The sequence below is a fragment of the Clavelina lepadiformis genome, chromosome 8 (genome assembly GCF_947623445.1).
Source record: "Clavelina lepadiformis chromosome 8, kaClaLepa1.1, whole genome shotgun sequence".
In the NCBI taxonomy this organism is placed as follows: domain Eukaryota; kingdom Metazoa; phylum Chordata; class Ascidiacea; order Aplousobranchia; family Clavelinidae; genus Clavelina; species Clavelina lepadiformis.
The window spans coordinates 14082677-14098363 of NC_135247.1; the positions used below are offsets into that span (position 1 = coordinate 14082677).

Here is a 15687-nt window from a genome sequence, read left to right on the forward strand (position 1 = left end):
GATTCTCTCATTGCGTGGAATTTGTTTTGGTGTAATGTTGCGCTCGGCTGGGAAGTGCTGGAACAGGGTTGAGGGCAGCTACGTTTGGGTTTTATAGAAGTAGGATGGATGTTTTTATCGGAGAAAATGCTATTAAAAGTTAGTGATGCAAATGAGCTAATTGACTAGATGTCAAGCGGGAAGCTTCCTGGTTACGAAAAAGTTTTGTTACATTTGCTCTGAATGAAATTCACAAAACGTTTTTTATGAGGTGATAAAGTAGGCGTAACCGCTCACAAGACTTCAAATGTAGCTTGAGAGAGAAACTGTTACAAGCTCTATCAAAACTATCCCCGTTAATCCTTTCAAGGAAACAATTTGCCCAGAAAATTACCGTTTATTTTTTGCTTTAACAAGCCATTTCGTATACTTAAAAGATGCCGCGCAGTAGCATACGTCAATGTCGAAACTTTAGCGTTAACTTTTCTAATAATTACAGCGGAACAAATGTACTGTACAACTATAAACTATTTACACTTACAGGAAGGGAAGCTTTCAGCGTGTCTTCTGCAAATATACCAAAACTGAATTTACCAAAATTGAAATATTGGTATAGCTTATATATTTTATATTTGAAAAACATTTTCACTCCTTCCTAAACGCTAAATTTAATTGATCGATATTAACAAAAGAAAAAGAAATTTTTGTGATGTACGAATACTATAACTTATATCCATTCAAACTACACAGATAGTCTATTTTACTTGACTTTAATTTAATTTTTGCTTGCCACACCAGCTCAGCTCTGCACGACACCTTTGTTTTGTTTCAGGTTTCACGACATCTAAACTTTTGTCGATAAAGCGTCACATCATGAATAAAAATGTCTAGAAGCTGGAGAAAGATTAAGGTTCGACCAACAGGCTGCTTTTATCATAAACAATGAAAGCAAGAACAAAGAAAAACGGATAAATAATTACTTCCACCCTTTCTTTATACCAAAATGAGGTTGAATATTTTGATAGAAAATTGAAGATTTCTTTGTGTATAATTGCGGCTTTTGTCAAGTTTAATGTCCCGGTATGGATGTCTATACTTGATGATGCGTAATTATAAAGCGAAATGGGCATCTTTGTCGTCATTTGAACGTGACTGCTATAATTCTACGGTAGCGCAAGTATGTTGGATTACACGTAACGCATATTTTCGCTGGAGCACGGAACGTTTTTAAAGTGACGCGGGTATAAATTTAACTGCACCTGCTAGAAAGATTTTATTCGTGAAGGAGGACACGAAGAGTGTACTCCTCCCTCGTGTCTTGAAGGTTTTTTTTAGTTAGACATGCTTCATGGCAAATTTTCAGAATTTATAAGAAAATATGGTTTAGTCAAGTGAAATTGCTCAGGTTGGGCATTTGTAGCCAGTATAAAATTTGCAATTTCCTTGATCTTGGCGTAAGTTGTATACAGTATATAAACGTATTTGTATTCCATCCAGATTTCTTAGCTTGAGAAAAGCGATTTTTCAATTGAAATAAACGACGGAATCCTTTCGAAATGAACTACGTTTTGTTAGTTTTAGTTTTTACTTACAAATGGTTGACGATCACTATTGCACACGAAGCAACTCTGTAAGTTACCAACTTGTTATAATTATAAATCATTATTGCAAATAATTGCGTATCATTATTTTAATGGTTATATTACCGTTAAAATTGCTAAATCTATCTTTTTAACTTTATATTGTTGCTCCAAAAAAATTTCAATTTGTTTGATCATAAAAAATCCTTTCCTATTTTACATCAAGTCTCTTTTTACCATGCAGTTGTGTTAATCTCTGCCCACCATGCTTTCCGCAAAGGATGCGCCAAGAGTGTCCTCCACAACCAAATTGTCGTAATTTAGTAAAGGGTCCTGGATGCAGCTGTTGCATGGTTTGTGCATCGGAAGAAGGTGATAGGTAAGAAGTATATAGCTTTATAGTGTTATACTGAACATGTTTAATCTGCGCAAAATTGTCAAATTAATAGTGCAGAAAAAATGTATGAGCTTCTTGTCGTATTCAATATCAAGTTACTTAGGAATGTACAGATCTTTGCAATCACACGTATAGTGAGAGACATACAGTTTCTGTTGCATTAATTCCGTTTACATCAGCAAAACCAGTCTTAAGTCCAAATGGTATAAGCGTTCATACCAAATTGAAATACCTCACATTTACTTTAACTTGATTACACAAGTTTGGAATACTACGATTCCTTACATCCTGGGTGTTAATTGGTGTTGGTAAAGTTTGACAGAAACGTCATGTTAGTGAAATAGTGATGGTGATATTCTATTAATAACAAATTACACTTGTAGCCTTTACTTATTAAAATTACATTTATTTTTCCCTTGAGTTCATGTTAAACGCATAGTATGCAGGCGCTTGGGATTCAAACTCTTCATGTGTAGTTGCAGTGTTTATTTCAAGACATTTTTCATATTTTTATATGAACTATCACAAGTTTTTATTGGGTCAAAGTTGTTTTAAACTGCTATGTATAGCAACTGCGTTGTAACAACAGGTAATTTTTTGCCTCTTGTACCAATCAAGTGAAAAGTGGTGTCACAAATGTCGTACAAATAGGTTGCAAAAGATTATTATTTAAACAATTTTGCATAAATTACTTTGGTCTTAATGATAACAGATTATTTATTAACCATCACAATTCAGCTTTTTGCGAATATCTTATACCTATATAATGTATATATCTATAATGGCCTTTCTTAGGTTTACAATTAAATTAGAAATAATTATGTAAAAGATTTTGAGTGATGTCATGTTTTGTCTTTGTTCTTCGTTTAACTTTGAAGTTGTTTGCCTTTTGTTTTGTTTTTTTGGGCGTCAATCAGCCCAAATTATCTAATTTGACGTGTTTTGCGTTTCCTGGACATTTTGTAAAAATTTTAATTAAGCATTATACGTCAAACGGAGTTTAAATCATTAGTTAGCTTTTTGGTTTCTTTATTACATATTTTCCATGTCTGAACTTAAACGTGAACTTTGTTTATATTTGCAGGTGTGGCATAAACCTGCCCAAATGTGCCGAAGGCTTGCAATGCTTGGGGAAACACGGAAAGGCCTTACTTAGAGACTATTATAACAACAGAGGGACATGTCAAACGCAAGCAATTAGAGGTAAAAAGATTGCAATTTGATACTTGTTGTTTTACATTCTCTAATTAGCTTACCCAGTTCGATGCAGTTATCAAATACTTTCTAAAGCCATATATACAACAAAGCGGGGTGCTTTACAGTGTCCGGTAATCTTGCGGATAGAAAGCATGTAAGCTGACGAAGTAAATTACTGGATGTGAATGTGCAACGTCATTCGTACTTTGTAGAAACAAACTCCCAACTTGATGAGTTCAAAATATGCGGTTTAAGAAGTCATGTTTCATGTACAACCACTACGCCATTTGGCAAATAAGGAAATTCAATTAATGTAAAAAACTGGGTCAAAGATTACGCTCTAATTAAATAATTCTTCGTAGAAGCAATTAAACAGAAAACACAAGTACGTAAGTGTTAACCGCGAGATCATGTTCGCCTTATACGACTTGGATTATTTCCAGTCAAAAACCACCACTAATTTGCAAATCGAATTAAATGATTTCCACTTGAAGTTTCCGTGAAAAATCTTGCCCTTAATTAAACCGTATATAGATATTTTATTCGTGTTGCGGGAATGTAAATTGTCAGATATATTGCTTCTGCTTTCTCAAGTAGTAATTTTCCTATGCACCTGAAGCTGTCCAATTTTGGTTACTTATCGTTTTTCGATGAGGCCGTGGAACTTATCACGTCGTTAGCGTAGTAAGATGTCATCTTTTGTGAGAATGTCAGTAATACTGCATCTGCTTTCTCAAGTAGTAATTTTTCTACGGCACTTTTCTATGAAATGTCATCTATAAAATTAGATAAAGCAATTTTATCTGCAAATGCAACATTCGCAAAAAGAAATCTTTTGTCGCTAATTGCCGTGATAGCATGTAAAAGTCGCCAGAACAATGAGCAATAGCAAAGCAAAGCGCTCTCACACGGTCAGCTAAAATCCAATATACAGTGATGCTTAAAGATATGATCTTTAGATCGTGAATCCACGAGAACAACAGGAAGAAGAGGAAGCAAGAAAGGACGACGAGTAACGCGTCATCCACATCATGGGTTGCTCTACCCCCTTAATTTTGACGTAAGCAGAACCATTTATTCTTATGTTTTTACTAATGTTAAGAAATGATTTGATAAAAGATTTTCGGTGATTTTGTTTTCGCATCAGTGTGAACTTTCTTACCACAAAATTTGAAATTGAAAGTAATTTTGGCAATGTTCTGCTAATCATGACAATCACAGTGCACTAGACAAAAAAAGTGATGCAATTTTCATTCGAAATGATATCTACACTTAAAAATGTTAAAAATATTGCTCATTGTAATTTGTAACATTGCAAATGTCAAACGCAATGTTAGGTTGACGAAAAGTTGTAAAAATTGTCATAGCGAGAAATAAAGCAGCATGTTTAATTTATAAGATGGCACTTCTAAACCTAAACTCACAAATATGCTTCCTAAACTTTTTCAGGGACCCTGCTCAAGACACTATGAAAAATTGATGACGTCATGTGGAACTTTACCTGTCACAGTTTGGCTGCCAAATTGCGACCATCACGGATACTACGAAAGAAAACAGGTACACGACGTGAATCTTGTAAATCTAAACAACATTTTAAGGTTACCACCTCATAGCACATTTTGTTAATTTTTGCCCTTTATATTTTAGTGTTTGTCGTCAAAGGGGATGCTGAGAGGAAAGTGTTGGTGTGTAAATGAAAATGGAATGGCGCTGCCTGGCACACCGTTTACAAGAAGAAGTTTTGAATGTGGCAGGTAGGAGAGACACAGGAAGTGTTACCACTGACTTAAGTGGCAGCTGCCAGGTCAAAGCTTTCTAGGGACGCCCCATTGGCAACTCAACCTCTCTATTCGCCGGCACTCACGTCGTTTTCAAGACTACAAATTAGATACAAATAGGACTTGTGCTCGAGTATTTGTAATGTACGGTATAATGAAGCCACATTTTTAACGTTTAATGTCAGTGTTCGAAGTCGTTGCAATGGGAAGATACATTCTTTGTAAAAAAGCAATATTACACCTTTTTCTTGCCATACTTTTGTTTGATCGTACTTGCGTTATTTATTTCGTATTTATTAATACAATCTCCAACTTTGAACTCTCTTAAATATAGTTTTCAAGCTTATCAGAAATCTGTAAACCTTATATGTGAAGCAGGTCTACAGGTATGCTTTATTGTTTTAGCTAGTTTGTAAAGTTGCGGGTATGGTGACGATGGATGATGATGATTGAAAAGTTAGATATTAGTGCGGTTACATAGTTTGGTCATCTTTTGCAATACACGGCATAAATGTTAAATCTAAGGTCTTACGAATAAAAGACAACGTCTAACAACGACGACGACAAGACAATCTGCACAATATCCGCTTTTCGAAAGGAGTGGTACACATTAACATTCTGTTCGAAGCAAAATTACTTTGCCAAAGTAGCCACGCCGAAATTTATTAGCAAGAAACTTGTTAACTTGCCAACCCACTAATTTAAAATAATATTTTTCTATATTGTCTAATTTTGTCTCAACTACTCGTTTACAAAACCACATAACATACCTTTGATTTGATACCTTTAATTTGTCATGTTTTTTATCTGCTTGGTTTGAACAAAGTCTGCTATAAATACTTAATCCGCTCAGAATGAGAGATCTTGCTACTAAATCTGCATGATCAAAGCTTTTAAAGCTACTAATTACACGACATTTGCAGTTTCCTAGAACGATCGTTTCAAGCGATCGTACCATAAATAATATGGTCAAAATACTGTAGCTTTGGACCTTTGTCTGAAATCTAGAAAATCTATGTTTTGATGACGTGATGGTGGGCGATACGATCAAATACAGCAAAACATGTTTGCATAACACGATGCCCCTAATGCACATGCTTACTGCTGTGAAAACATTTTAGACTTTAGAGTTTAGAATTCCCTAACTAATTAAATTCACAAAACTTTAAGGGCGCATATGATTGTAATAAGTAAAAAAACATCAACATAAACACAAAGCAAGCCTGTTTGCTAAAACAGGGTTTCGCATCGGCAGTTATAACCCTCAGCTGGCATCAGACCAAAACCACGGAATGTCGGAACCTAACCCACAGAATTTTAGACGACAACCCGCAAAATTGGGTTTTGCGACTCCACAGTAGCATAGTTTAGTTGGAACGGTGCCTAATCGGTTCTTTTAACTTTAAAGGTTGGTTTTTAACTTTTTAAAAAGTTGATTTTGGTTAACGTTGGGTAACTTTTTACATATTACAGTATCAAAAAGAATAGGTTAAAACAAATTTTCTTGTTTAAGTACTGTTATTTTCTGTTTAGTTACAGTTAATTACTTATAAGGTGCACCGGGGCCCTAAACTTTTTGGAGGTGCAAACACGTAAAAGACTGGAAACCACTGGCGTGAAACAATTAACCTCGAAGCCAAAGGTCGGACGGTAGCAAAAATCGCTTTTCTATAATCGGAAGTATCATTTTCAAGCAAAGTTTATGATTGAAAGCAAACTATTTCTGGTGAGACTTGTGCAGGTGTTTAAGAGTCGACTTGCAACATCAGTATACATTGAAACAGAATATTCGTATGTAAGAATCGGGGAATTTGCTTAACGCTATACTGCATATTACATGTTCATGTTATTGCATGTTACTGATGTTGATGAACCACTTTTGAAGTGGCTGCAGTATATATTGTGGTACATTTTGCACCATCCATACAACACGAAAATGTTTTGAAATCTGAACGACATGAGATTGCGGTATTGTATAACTTTGAAATGCTGCTTACGCCTCTTCATAGATATCCGAATAACTGTCTACTTAGCGCTACATGGTGTTAGAGATAATTTTGTGGTTAGAAAAAAGAAAAGATTACACATGCCATTGCACATGCCGAATTATACTCCAGTTGTAACTTAATCGACATCGTATTATCTGTAAACACTATTGCGGATATGCAGCCGGTAAAACAGCACACTTCTATGGTCAGCAGATTTAGGGCTTGTTTGCTATTGATGTCAACTGTTTCATTTTATCTAGGTTGTTAGTTTGTCTATTATATATAGTATATACAGAAAAGTTACATTGTTTTTCAACCTTCTGTTAGCATTGATGAAAACGAAAATTGTTTGTAGCCTACTGATAATTTGATGATTTGAGAAACTATAGAAAAAGTTTGCTTACTTCAGCTAAGTAGGCCATACAAATCCAAACTTTGCTTACTAAAATGTTTGTTCTACTGGGCTTGCTTTTTAAAAAAATATCAAATTTGTGAAATCTTGGTACTTAATAAAACACAAGTATCCGCTTGACTTTCGGGCTAACCACGATGAAATATCAGATAAAACTTTCAGTAGACTTCTATGTGGTCGGTTGTCTGCTAGGTCGCAACCCACTGCCAACAACCGCGTATACATCTTGCTCTGTATGGATATCTGGAATGCTGCCAAAAGCCAACTTGATCGGTAATAATCGGTAATAAGCGAGTAGGATGAGAACTTATTTATGGATAACCGATCAGAGGCTAACCCTTTGTAAAATCTGTATTGACCAAAAGTGCTAAGCATAAGGTAAAAAGAACTGCAATGTGACGGTAATCTATAATCACAGAGAATAAGATGATATTTCCATGAAAAATGGATGGATAACCGATTTCATTCATTGGGATTGGCTAAATTTATTGACCATATACACAATGTCTGACGCACTACTCCCCAGGTGACATGCCAAATGCATTTATTTACAAAGGATTAAACCCAAGCGATATTAACGTTTACCAAATTACAAGGACGCATCACTTGACATGCTCCATTCTTCATGATTCAATTGGTTCAGCCACACCTGTACGGAGTCCCTCGGGTTCGATGATTCGCCGCCAAGATTATTTCCCATGGTACTGCTTACCAGCTTGCATGACCCAACAAGCGACAAGTTTTTGTAATTGGTTTTGCTTGAATTCCTTGGAACTAACGGTTCCTCTTGCTCAACGTACTGAGGAAAGTCATTTGTTGACTTGTGTTCGTTGCATCTGAGAAAACAACGCACCAAAACTAATGGAATGTCTCTAATGTATACTTAGTTACAAATAGTTTCAAATCCGAATACATGTAATACGTCACCAAGAACCTATCTCATCCAGTTTTACATATGAATAAATATATAAGCCAAGGTTAGGTTATGAAGCAAGTAAGTAAGTTGGTGAATTACTTGTCTGGCATCCTCTATTAATTACGTATAAACAACGTCTCGGTACTATGTAGTTTTTTTCATAACCATTTAAATAGAAAAATGAGGATTATGAAGAAAGGGTAATGCTGCACACTGTGCAGACAAACCTTTTTTTTGCGAAAACAGGATTTGACGAAAATAAAAGTAACACTTTCGATAAGACACCCACACTGCATACCTTAACACCCCACGGCGGCGGCTCTTCTTATCGAGAAGATTATAATTTTGAAGAACACACAATAGCGGTGGAATAAACGAGAGACTCATAAAAAATCCTCCAACTATCCAAACTACCAACATGTCGTTTTCAAGATTGGATGAGGTGAGAGTAAAGTTTGCGCAAACCTATATAGATGAAATATTCCGATGCCAGTATCTTGTAACATATTTGAAAGAAACATGCGGTGACTACCGTAATTTCTAAATTTATCGTCAATTAGTTTTTATTCACTGGATACGATTTATTTATACGTTGGATGTTACTTACCTGCACGGTAGGATAAGCTTCATTAAAGAGGCAGATAACGTATCGGCAAGAACGACATCCATCTTTGATCGCGAGGTCGTTGTCGACACGATTGATGTTGTGACGTGAAACTATCTCAAATTCTCGGTCTTGCCAAATTCGACAAAGTTGAGCCTGCCACGAGGCAAAAAATTGACGGTTTGTCGAAACTATTTAGCTCGTTTGACCACCGTGTATTAAATACTTGCTTCCTGTGGTAATGTTAACTTATAACGCGTCTAGACAAGAAAGAGGTGGATAATTTGTCCGTCTTTGCAAAAAGAGACTTTCTTTTCTTTTTCAAGGAATTACGGCTGTCGCAGTCGACATTAAGTCATTGCAAAGCAATTAACAAGACTCCGCAGACGATGAAATGAATAGTCTTCAAAAATTCTTTTCAAATTGTTCAAAGGTCTGTTCTTCTATGCACTAGATGGGTCTCGCATGTCACGTATCATGACATGTACGGAACGCTGTCCGCAGGATTACGTCATTATTTGCAACACGCTAAACATGGGCTAAAATTTTTTTAACCTGTGCTCTATTGTGTTATCAAGAGCGTTGCATGTATTTGTGCACTGAGTGTAGACAATATAAACAACAAACACATTGCATTATTTTGGGATTCGAATTCTGACGCACCATTAATCCTAGCCAACGTAAAGAAATACCATGAATTTGTTTGACGCCATTTCTTCAATCAGAACTTTGATAGCGCCTCGGAGTGGATCTTCCAGCTTGATTGTAGCTTGTGTTTCATTTGTGAAGTTGTACCTTGGAATCAGAAAGTATAACAAAACGAGAATTAACAACTTTTTACTGTAAAAGTTTTCCTCGGCTTAACGGAAATAGTGTTTGAAAAGTAATATTGTTATCATGGAGAACTAAAACACTTATAGTCTTAAGTGAGAACCGTCACACTTCACCCTAATGAGAGCAAGCATTTCATCTATTCTTGGCGACATGACGCAGTGCAGGCTGACTCAAGCTTCTGCACGTTGCATATTACAGTACATCCGTTCCTCAAGTATCACACCTGGCGGCAAGTTTGGTTTTATCAGTATAACGTTATGGACATAGCTTACAACTGCCATAATTATAAAAATTAAATGCAATGTCATTCGGAAATGTTTGGACATACTGCCAATATATTTCTTTCGGGTTCTTTATGTCGATGTTGGCTATAGTTACTTGCTAAAATGATGCTTCCCAACTGACACCTTCTCACGGTCCTCTGTCCAGGATGCGTGCTTTTTGAAAATATGCAAAGTAAAGATTGCAACAGCAGAGCCTCAACCCGGAAAGTTCTGCAGCAGAAAGCAAGGAAGTTGCCTTGAAATTAAGGCGAGCCATTATTGATGCTTTTAAATACCATCGCCCAACAATACTGCCTGCAGCTGAACGTCAAGGGCATAACTTGGAAAAAGCTCACTGTCATTAAGCACCTTGTCATCCTCCTCCAAGAATCCGAATAAACCTCTGCAAACAAGCTGGCTTTTCCCAATTTTTCCCAATCTTGTTAGTTCAATTCACAATAAATGGGAAATGCGACCTTGCCCCGTTTGTTAATGGTTTCTCGTCTACCATCTCTGCCAGGGGCGGAGATTGAGTGGGTGTGCGAAAATGTTGATAATCACAGCATCTACTATGTATACAAGATGTTACCTTCATCATTGTCCTTATTCCCTATTCCTTTCCCCCAAGCCCCAGTCTAAAACACCGGGGATTTTAACTATACCAACCTGGTGACTGGAGGTAAAATCAAACCAATAGCGACTGCCTGGCTACTTGGTCAACATATAACTACATGTTCCTTTTTCCAGCTCAAAAAAGCCAGTCGTTTTCTTTTCTGCACGCTAGGGATCAAGAAAAAAATACCGACTTGGAGTTCGCTAGCACTGACTCTGAGGACAACCAATTGCCGAACAGATGTGTGCTTCAGAATTTCCGCTGTGCGAACATCAACCTCTCGCTAATAGTAATTGCTTGAAAACTCATGACATCAGTTTTAAGCGCACTCCAGTGAAGCTATGAAGTTGATACAATTATATATGAACTTCGGAAAGGCTGGACTGAAAGCACCTAAGCCTACTAGCCAACGAATTTGCATCAGATTTATTGCCACCTGATTATGCCCAGGCTTAAAAAGATTTTTGCAGTGCTCTGATATTAACGCCAAAAAGACAATCCTAAGCGGCCACCACCCTAACCACTGAATGTGATACATTTTAACGTTCCTTCGTTCGTGCCTCTGCAGGCAGAGCTTCTAACAAAGCTGCCGCGAATTTGCTAGAGAGACTTAATGCCAAAAAGCTAGAGGGGTGGACGGAATCCGTCAAAAACATCTATTTCTTACATTTGAGCCGAAAGACATGAAGAATTCAACAGCCTTACCGGCCGATCATCTCATTCTTTGCATCCATGTCCCATTTCTGCGAAAGCCATCGTCAATTAGCTGGTGAAAAACGAGATGCACGAGGAGAAAGAGTGCAAATCTTGTGGCAAAGTCGTGTGTTTGTGAAAACACTTGGCATGGAAACAAATTTGGTGAATTTTCTCCTGAAGAGCTTGCCGTCCCCTTTTAGCAAACAAAGCCATGCAAGATCCTCGATCCAGGCAACATCTGCACGAATCTCCGGTATACTCCATACTGATGAAAACGATGAAAACGATTTTTTTGGTTTAATCGCTCTCTCTTCTAAAAGACATGTTTTTGAAATGGTACATGCTTAAATTTCTTCTATTATGTAATTACAATATGACTACATTTGAAATATAAGATTTTGGACAGTTGTAAATGTTGTGCCGGTTGGAAGAAACAAACAAGCGATAGCACAAACAACGGAGTCAATAATTAAATAGAGAAAAGGAGTTCTCAAAGACAAATAAAGCCTTCGGCTTTAGATAAATCCAATTCATTAATACAGCTCATCATATTCGCTATATCGTAGTGTCCACGTTGGAAAGTTATACCTATCCCTAAACAACAACATAAGCTTTATTACTGGCTGCCTTCGCCCCACGGCTCCATCCTAATAGACCCCATGCCAATGCTTACAGGGATTACCAAATTACAAACGCGCAAAGAAACACAGTGGTTAGACTGGTTGAAAGAGCTCTAGTGAATTGTAGCCGCACCCTTTGAGTGATCTGGTAACAACGGGCCAACAAAGGTACGGAACTTGAGCGATTCCCGCACGGCGTTCTCTTGTTTGCCATGCTGTCGAATGCGCATTGTAGATCCAGTTACAATGTTCTGCATAGATGCTTGGGCTTCCAAATGAGAAAACACAAGCCAACTTGCGCAGTTCACTATACTACCAAATATCATGGCGTCAGCTGGTTCTAATATGCCATGGAAAGCTTGATTCGCCTTAAATTGTCTTCGAACCGAATTATAGCAAGATTTAACTGTCATATTTTCCTTTGAGATCATTGACCGTCTCTCTCCTGTGAGTGTAGTGCAGTACATGAAACTGCTCACCGCATTGTATGTAATTGCCCGCCCCCCATCTAGGGACAACCTGAAGAAACACAGGGTTTCCACAACATTAACGAGGAAATCACCTTTTGAATCCAGGGTATGGAGGGAGTAACATAAACTATACTTCTCGTTAGATAGAAGAAGAAGCTTAAGAACAGTGAGAAATTACGTCGAGCAAAGATTGAGCTTCCTATTCCAAGAAAAGGGATTATGATATCCATACCATGGCTAAATATTATTGATAGTTTAACCGGGAGAATTGTATGGCAACAAAGTTTCACGGGAATTTACCGATTTCAGAAACCTCTAAAAATACAGTTTTGATGTCAAATTGTGCATTCCCAAATACTGTACCTGTAAGTCAATGGCAACTCCAGCGCAGGACTGAGTATGGTTACTGAGGCATTGAAGCCAATGGCGCATTGCGATCGAATTTTTTTGACGCCAAGCTGATTTGGAATAAACAAATATCGACTTAATTCACAAATTCAGTTTTGGAACATAACATAAGTTGCTTATAATTTTTATTCTAATGTCAGGAAAAGAAGAAGCTTACTTCATTTTGTCTTGACGTGGCATTTCGGTTTGAATAAAAAGTTCCGTCGCTTCTGGTTGGTTGTAGAGTTGCCTGTACTGTACGGAAGACTTCTTAAAATATCTATCAATTTCTAACGCCTAAAACTATGGTTGTCTATATTTAAAGTCTTTAAGCGTAAATTATTGCATATCCCTGGAAAAGAAAACTTTAACCTTAACGTAACCTTAATCCTTTTTACCCTCCGAGGTAATGGCATCGAGTCCATCCAGTAGTTGAGTAAAGTACTTTGGCTTTTCTTCAATCAATCGAGCTTCCAGAAAAGATGTACCGGCAAAATTTTCTGCGACACAGATAAAGCTGCTCCCGCCTGCTCAAATCAGGTTTTAAAGTAAGTTGTTTGACATGAAAATAAAAAATAAAGCGACATTGTGTATTGTGCCTAAAACTGCGGATAACTTACTCCAATACTTTACAAATTGTGTCACACATTTTACTGCATGGGCTATGTATAATTGTTATTGCTTATATTTTACTAAAAGTGCAGCAATATGTCAATCTCTACGTGGTTATAATTGTTAAAACGCTGTTTATAACATACGGTTAAAACAAGCAATCAGCAAATAAGACATTGCGAGGAATGAAAAAGAAAATGCTTACTCATCTCCGTGACCATGATAGCGGTTGTACGTACCGTCAGTTTTGTTGTAAAAGTACGCTGTCATAAGGTCACCATCATCTGACCCACTTTTGCAAGTTACTAAAGCGCTGCTGTTGTGATGTAGATATATAGTCGCCATAGAAGGATATATTTCGAGAGATCTAGTTATTGCAGTTTGGCCGAATTTGATTAAGTAATCATCAGATATATTTCCGGCAAAAATCTTAGCGTCAGGTTTAACGCATTTGCTTTTGTAAACGCCTGTGGCATTTACGTATGGCAAGAGATAGGAAACCAAGCCATACCGAGAAGTGCATTTTAGCGTTTCATGTTTTACCACATTTACGCTCCCAGCACTTTTGGTTGCACGTAAGTTGTGTTGTAACCAACTGCTGAAGTTCAAAAGCTTGCAAGAACACAAGAAAGGATTGGCGTACACACTCAAGTGCATTAGTCCACCAAGTCGATTCAAAATATTTTCTTCATTTGGGAGATCATAAAGTTTGTTTCGTTCAAGGTAAAGTGATTGTAGTTTTGGAAGATTGAGGAGAGATTTCCAAGGAAACTGTATCAATATGTTTCCGGACAAATCCAATCTTAACAAGAAAGGCAAGAAATGTGACCAAATATTTTAAAATAATTCATTTGTAGCAGTCTTAAACAAACGTGCATCTACAATGTCGAAGAAAAACTCACGTTTTTAGACTTTTAAGATTGGCAAAAGCGTTTGTTGATATCGATACTATGTTGTTGTCGTTCAGATTCAATGTTTCTAGCGCTTGGAAACTTTCAAATACCTCAAAAGGATTGACTGAGTTAATTGCATGTTAAGAAATTAGTCCTAACACTGCTGCATTATTAGAGCGGCGAAAAAGCAACAACAAAATAACGAATGAACTCTGCAATAACTTTCGCGAGCATTGTAAAAAATTTCGGATATCCTCTACAAGATAATCTTCGCCATCTACAAACGATAAATAATTTAACAACTTGAGACATATGTGTCGTGGATAAGCATAAAAATATTATTCGACAATGGAGGTTTTTGGGGAAATAAGTCAATTATTCATGATTTCAGTATGCTTACAGCACTTTGGAATTATTTTTTGCAAAAGCTTAGATTCGCAAGGCCATATACTATCGTCTTATAAACTGCTATCATAAAGTTAAAAGTAAGAAACTCTTAAAGCTTAACGTAAAACTTGTTTTTGCTTAAAGTGTATAGTAATAAACGATTACCTGCGGAACCCTCCAAAACTTAATAGTCAAGAGATACAATAACGTTATAATGAGACAAATTTATAAGTTTTAATCTGAATTACTCACTTAAAAATTTTTGTCTTTTAGTTTTACGAAATCATGTATATGCTGTACAGTTTTAAAAAATATATAACAGAATCAATGTAAAACAAATGTCTCTAATCTTGAAAAGATACCGTACACGTTATTAGAAAATATGCAATAAGCAAATTGCATTTGCATTAACTTCTTCTGCGAATATAAATGTTACATCTTTATATCTAGAAGTTGGTCCATCGCACTGTGATCGACTTAATATCTTAATATAATAATATTGAATGACATGAAACTATACTCACCATTGAAGTTATATTGGTCAGGATGTTGTTTGAAAATCTCAGCATTTTAATATCTTTGGGAATACCAACTGGTATTTTGGTGAATTTCTTGCCATTACACGCAACGTAATATTGTTCAGCATTACAACTGAAATAGAACAATAATATGTAACCAAAATATAAGCGGTATGTGTGGGCTACCTATCAACGTTTTTATATTTCGAGGTGACATTGTAATACCTACCAGCAGCCAAATGGGCAAGCTGTGTCATTTTCTGAAGTCTTGCAGCTGCCCACAATTCCTCGTACAAGCACACCTATCAGAAGGCTTAAAATCCCAAAGCTCGTCAAATACATCTCACAAAATGAGTTTAACTAGCAAGGACGCACTGGCGCAATTTACATTCTGTTAATTTTAATTGTTCGTCTTAAATTTTATCATTAGGCCTAACAACCTTTTCCGTGTCTACCCCTATGCGATAGGTGTAATTAGATATATAGGAAGTAGCAGCAGCTTTCGCAGCAACACGTAACAATTTCGTAATTGCTTGTGCAATT

General features: G+C 36.6%; 2 protein-coding genes across 4 annotated transcripts; one reads left to right on the forward strand and one right to left on the reverse strand.

Annotated features, from left to right (window-relative positions):
- Window positions 1–806: 806 nt before the first annotated feature.
- LOC143469833 (insulin-like growth factor-binding protein 5) lies at window positions 807–5250 on the forward strand. Of its 2 annotated transcripts, none has more exons than XM_076967676.1 (7): window positions 807–1384; window positions 1477–1609; window positions 1804–1938; window positions 3041–3159; window positions 4113–4213; window positions 4603–4710; window positions 4801–5250. In XM_076967676.1, the coding sequence occupies exons 2-7, from the start codon at window positions 1536–1538 to the stop codon at window positions 4909–4911; spliced, it is 648 nt and encodes a 215-aa protein (XP_076823791.1). In that variant the 5' UTR covers window positions 807–1384; window positions 1477–1535; the 3' UTR covers window positions 4912–5250. The 2 variants fall into 2 exon arrangements, with proteins under 2 accessions (XP_076823791.1, XP_076823792.1); XM_076967677.1 differs by having other exon boundaries at window positions 807–987.
- Window positions 5251–7858: 2608 nt separating this feature from the next.
- Window positions 7859–15593, reverse strand: LOC143469788 (uncharacterized). Of its 2 annotated transcripts, XM_076967604.1 has the most exons (11): window positions 15374–15593; window positions 15151–15277; window positions 14249–14349; window positions 13586–14148; window positions 13133–13261; window positions 12913–12989; window positions 12711–12805; window positions 9544–9646; window positions 8855–9007; window positions 8546–8712; window positions 7859–8167 (listed from the first exon to the last, which is right to left on the reverse strand). In XM_076967604.1, exons 1-11 carry the CDS (start codon window positions 15484–15486, stop codon window positions 7921–7923), a joined length of 1875 nt encoding a protein of 624 aa, XP_076823719.1. In that variant the 5' UTR covers window positions 15487–15593; the 3' UTR covers window positions 7859–7920. The 2 variants fall into 2 exon arrangements, with proteins under 2 accessions (XP_076823719.1, XP_076823720.1); XM_076967605.1 differs by lacking the exons at window positions 7859–8167; window positions 8546–8712; window positions 8855–9007 and having other exon boundaries at window positions 9562–12396.
- Between the last annotated feature and the right edge of the window lie 94 nt (window positions 15594–15687).

Coding starts and splice junctions, on each gene's coding strand:
- LOC143469833 (XM_076967676.1), top strand. CDS start 1,536: ATGAACTACGTTTTGTTAGTTTTAGTTTTTACTTACAAATGGTTGACG. Junction 1,610..1,803: donor ATTGCACACGAAGCAACTCT/GTAAGTTACCAA, acceptor TTTACCATGCAG/TTGTGTTAATCTCTGCCCAC. Junction 1,939..3,040: donor GCATCGGAAGAAGGTGATAG/GTAAGAAGTATA, acceptor TTATATTTGCAG/GTGTGGCATAAACCTGCCCA.
- LOC143469788 (XM_076967604.1), bottom strand. CDS start 15,486: ATGTATTTGACGAGCTTTGGGATTTTAAGCCTTCTGATAGGTGTGCTT. Junction 14,350..15,150: donor TGACCAATATAACTTCAATG/GTGAGTATAGTT, acceptor AATCCTTTTGAG/GTATTTGAAAGTTTCCAAGC. Junction 12,806..12,912: donor CCACGTCAAGACAAAATGAA/GTAAGCTTCTTC, acceptor ATTCCAAATCAG/CTTGGCGTCAAAAAAATTCG.